The sequence below is a fragment of the Seriola dumerili genome, unplaced genomic scaffold, assembly GCF_002260705.1.
Source record: "Seriola dumerili isolate Sdu_G_001 unplaced genomic scaffold, Sdu_1.0 BDQW01000331.1, whole genome shotgun sequence".
Lineage (NCBI taxonomy): Eukaryota > Metazoa > Chordata > Actinopteri > Carangiformes > Carangidae > Seriola > Seriola dumerili.
Window position 1 is genome coordinate 6,815,795 of NW_019174586.1, and position 4,905 is coordinate 6,820,699.

General features: G+C 42.4%; 1 protein-coding gene across 2 annotated transcripts; it reads left to right on the forward strand.

The window, feature by feature from the left end:
• The first annotated feature begins 1,513 nt into the window (after window positions 1–1,513).
• Window positions 1,514–4,192, forward strand: hs3st1 (heparan sulfate-glucosamine 3-sulfotransferase 1). 2 transcript variants are annotated; one of them, XM_022760210.1, is made up of 2 exons: window positions 1,514–1,776; window positions 2,478–4,192. In XM_022760210.1, the coding sequence occupies exon 2, from the start codon at window positions 2,616–2,618 to the stop codon at window positions 3,531–3,533; it is 918 nt and encodes a 305-aa protein (XP_022615931.1). In that variant the 5' UTR covers window positions 1,514–1,776; window positions 2,478–2,615; the 3' UTR covers window positions 3,534–4,192. The 2 variants fall into 2 exon arrangements, with proteins under 2 accessions (XP_022615931.1, XP_022615930.1); XM_022760209.1 differs by having other exon boundaries at window positions 1,514–1,729.
• Window positions 4,193–4,905: the final 713 nt, after the last annotated feature.

Sequence of the window (4,905 nt, forward strand, 5' to 3'; positions counted from 1 at the left end):
AGCTGAGGATGAAGGAAGTCACTGAGGTCGCACTGAGTGTATTCATGGTCTCTGAATACGTACCATTGTCACGTTAATGTGGTCGAACGCTTCTGATGATCCTCAAAGAGGGATTATAGAGTATTGTACAAGCCAGCCCCGCGACTTCGCTGAATTCACACTTCTCCAGGAGAGATGAGGGCAGAATCTGAGGATTACTAAACTGCATCTAAAAATCAATGTGGGGAAAAAGTCTCTGCCATATCAGCACTTATACTTTGTACCCTGAATAAATAAAGCACATGCGTTGGCATTCTCTCTAGAGGAAAGGATGTATTTAAGAAGCGGGGTTGACCTTTTGCTGTGGCATCAAACCTCCCGCTCGTAGCCCTCCGGTATACGTAGAGCGTTGCTTTAATGTCCGTAATGGCCTTCACTTAAATAACCTACACAGCAGAAATTTTCGCAAACAAAGGTAAAATCAGATACATCCATATTCAGTTGCAGAGCCCTCAAGTCTTCCATGCTTTAGGGTATAATATCAGCATTGGAAATTGGCCATACTTTGCTCTACCAACCAATTACAGCTGAGAATAATTTGATCAAACACAAGCTGAAATCAAGCGTTTTACTTGAATCATATTGACTTTGTTACATTTTGTCACCATCATATTTGCATGAAAATGAACATCTGCTGCATGTTGGAGAAGATTTCCATCTTTCACATCCCTGTAGGACAAATGTGACCCAATCTAGGAAGGTATTTGACATTAGTGATGTGCCACTTACTCATCAACTCAAACTTACTCACACTGACTGTACGTGCAAATGACTCAGAGGTAATTGTGAAATCCAGTGCTTTGATTCCACATCAGTAAATCTCCAGTTTGGATTGGAGAAAGATTTCGGACCTGAGGGGTGAAAAAAAGAAATAGAAAAAAGAAAAGTGCAACTCAACAGGTGGTGAGATTGTGCAACTTGGACTTGGTGACTACCCACAGATGCACTCGCATTGTGGACAAAGGCGGAGAAGAATGTCAGGGATGAATAACTGGTCTGTCTCTTTCACTGATTTCCCCTGAAAGCAAAGAGTGAAGAGAGAACTCCTGGAGGCTAAGCTGAATAGCCTTTTTAAATCCAAATCCTGAGAAAGCCCACGCTCTCTATGGGCAACAAATTTCTGCGTAGAGCAACTCAGACTGCTTGGTTTGAATATTTTGGGCTTTTTGGTAAATACTCTTTAATCAGACACAAAGGCATCCCCTGCAAATTTAGAGCAAATGTTCTGACACATAATCACATTCTCCACTTTCTTCTTCCTCTACTTGTCATTTGAACAGATTTCTACACGTGCAGCCATGAAGTCCACCTGCTTCATTCCCTCCTGTCATATCACAAATAGCGTTATCTCTATCAAATACCATAACGTATTGGGGGGGGGGGGGTGAGTGGCCCTGCAAGGCGTGATGTAGGCGTGGGCTTGCACACAACAGCTGACAGTCAAAAACCGGGAGGACGGACTGGCTGTGAAACACAGCTCAGAGGAGGCGCTTCGGTGAAGTTGTGCACCGGTCGGAGGCGAGTTTTTTTTTTTTACTTGAGCGTGTGCGTTCGGGGGAAAGACGAGAGAGCAGATCCAGAGCAGATCCTGTGCAGAGCTGGATCATAAACCTGCTGGTCTGGAAGTACCGGAGGGTCCGGAGCTGTACGAAATGAAATCTTTGTCGAGAGGACGATTGTAGTTGAAAAGGTGAGCGGTTCACGGCACTTCACGGATGTCACGGTCACTGTGAACAGGTCAGCGAAGTCGGCATATTGAGACTGTTGTATTAAATATATAGGATATATATATATATAAATGAGATTAAATGGAAAACATGCTGTTCTTTTGTGCGAACCCAGCCTTTAAATTTGCAGAATTTACTTCACCTGCCTCATGATTTTCTGTGGCCAGGAATTTCTCCGAGCTTCGATTCAGTGTTTGATTTCCTTGTTAACACGTATTCATTAAGGCAAATGTTACCTGTATTGCACAATGTGATTTTTTTTTATGTTTATGGATTATAAACCGGTAGTCCTCCTGAATCAAACCCAATAAACTCAGTTTATCTATCCTACATTTTATTGATAACAAAATAAACACAGATTTTGAGTGTTTTTAAGCCATACATACATTGTATATTTTGGTTTGTTACAGTGACATAAATTGCACTGAGACATATTTGTTTTAAAGATATGGAATGATATGAAATTACAGGCTACTGATAAAACCCTTTCCCTGTTTAAAATGTGGTTTGGTATCTCAGCTGCTGAGCGGAGATTAAAGTTTAAAGTTTAATCACTGATATGCAAATGTTACTTCCTTAAACGTGTAGCCTTTGAGTCATGAAATTGTGGTGATGTTTAATGCCAGAAGGATTGTGTGTTAGCAGGTATTTTCCATAGGCATTTTGTTTTGTCAGGTATCTTCTAATCACAGCTGTTTTCTTCCCTTGCAGTTACTGCTGCTGACAGAGAAGAGGCAGTTGTTTTGCTTTTCCATTGGACCGTTGTCCTCAGGCAGTTGTTCTTTCAATGTGGGATACAGTTTTGGTGATTTCGCCAGGCTGAAATCCCCCAGGGTCAGGACCTCCCTCATGGCAGCCTTGCTCCTTGGGCTGCTGCTTTTTGCAATACAGTCTCCCCCCGTCCCCTCAAGACCGATGGCTGATGGGGGGCCACCTTCACCTCCCACCTCATCGCCCACCGACAATGGGACCACCAGCCACCCAAACGGGACCCTCCAGCAGCTTCCTCAGATTATAATTATAGGGGTGAGGAAGGGGGGAACACGGGCGCTGATTGAGATGCTCAGCCTGCACAGCGCGGTGGCGGCAGCTCAGAACGAGGTGCACTTCTTTGACTGGGAGAGTCACTTTCAGAAGGGTTTCCCTTGGTATCTCAGCCAGATGCCGTACGCCTACCCCGACCAGCTGACGGTAGAGAAGACGCCGGCCTACTTTACCTCCAGCAAAGTCCCCAAACGCATCCATCAGATGAACCCTGACATCAAGCTGCTACTCATCCTCAGAGACCCCACAGAGCGTGTGCTCTCGGACTACACCCAGGTCTTTTACAACCGTCTCCAGAAGCACAAGCGCTACCAGCCCATCGAGTCCATACTGGTGAAGGATGGCGAGATCAATCTGGGATACAAGGCTCTCAATCGCAGCCTGTATTACATGCACATGCAGAACTGGCTGCAGTACTTCCCGCTGGAGAGCATTCACGTTGTGGACGGGGACGAGTTGATCAGGGACCCCTTCCCTGAGATGAAAAAGGTAGAACGATTCCTTAAGCTGGAACCTCAGATAAATGCTTCAAATTTTTACTTCAATAAAACTAAAGGATTCTACTGTTTGAGAGACCACGGGAGAGAAAGGTGTTTACACGACTCAAAAGGCAGGGCTCATCCTCATGTGGCGCCTGCCATCCTGCAAAAACTCTACCAGTTCTTTCACGAACCCAACAAGAAGTTCTTTGAGCTGGTGGGTCGAACATTTAACTGGAAATGAACCTTTTCAGTCTCAGTAGTTTGGTGAAGAGTTGCTCGGGGATTCATCTCCACGAGCTGTTCTGTTTTCCTTACTAACAGTGTAGATGAAGAGACAAAGCTAATGTAAATTTAAACTAAATCTATTTTTGTACTAGTACATTTGTTACTGGAGTATGATCGAGCCAAATATCAGGGCAGACTGCAGTTCATGACATGCTCTCTTATTGCATGTCTTGTTTTTTCTTATGCATTTAACTGTCTGTTTTGTACTGTTAGAAACACTCACTACTGCTCAGCTCGAGTGATTAAAGCAGGCGACTTAATATGACATTGATAATGACATTCAGACTTTAGACTGTGCCAGTTAAAGTGTTACATAAAGATAAGTAACAGGCAGTTTAATATTGTCATATCTTCATGTTTCACTTCATATACTATTACATTATTAACGTCTAACTGCATTTAGAGCGCTGAAGGAACCTTTACCTGCTGCTATGATTTCTCAGTCACTTTCAGGCACACGCCATAATGAATTTGTATTTGTCCTTTTTGTCACTCAAGATGTTTCTTTATGTAAGAGTCAGTTATATAAATGATCTGTGCACATCATATATTTGCTGATCATGACGGTGTACTGTAAATAGATTTTTTTTTGGAAAGTGAAGAATTAATACCATAATAAAGATGTATTTTATTTTTAGCATGTCTGATGTTGTTTTTTTCATCTTGTTTGTACCTATTTTTATTCATCCATTATGTATCCGTCTGCTGTGCAGTGTCTACACAAATCCTAACAAACAAAGAGGATGACTCAAGTCATGACTTCCACTCAGTGAACAGGCATGTGCGTGTGTCTGTGTATAGGTTGCATCTATCACTGTGGTTTATTTGATCTCATTGTTCTGAATACATCACCTATCTATGAGGAAGTGGTTTTGAGCATTTAGTACGTGCTGAATGTTATATAGGATTTTGACTGCGCTGAATTTCCTGTGTGGCCACCCTCAGCATGTACAGAACACAGTGGGTAGTGGTACTGTGTCTCTCTATCTCAAAAAAAACAAACTCTGTTGTGCTGCTGTCTGTTCATCAGATGAGACCTCCAACCATGAACAGCTGCATTAATTATTAGGACAGTTTTTTAATTTTTACCCATTTAGTGTCGATTCTTCTATCATCAAATTAGGATTAGTGTAAGAGAATTGAGAGTGGGCAGATAAGTAAACTCAGCTTTGAGCACAATCCAAACCAAGAGAAATCAAAGTTGTTAAGTTGTTTATGCCCAAGGGTGTGATGTTCTTATTGAGTTTTTTTGGAGAGGCAAGGGATTATTTATTCAAAGCTTATTGCTACTTTGAAAACATCAGCAGCACCGTCTCAAAGACATTAAG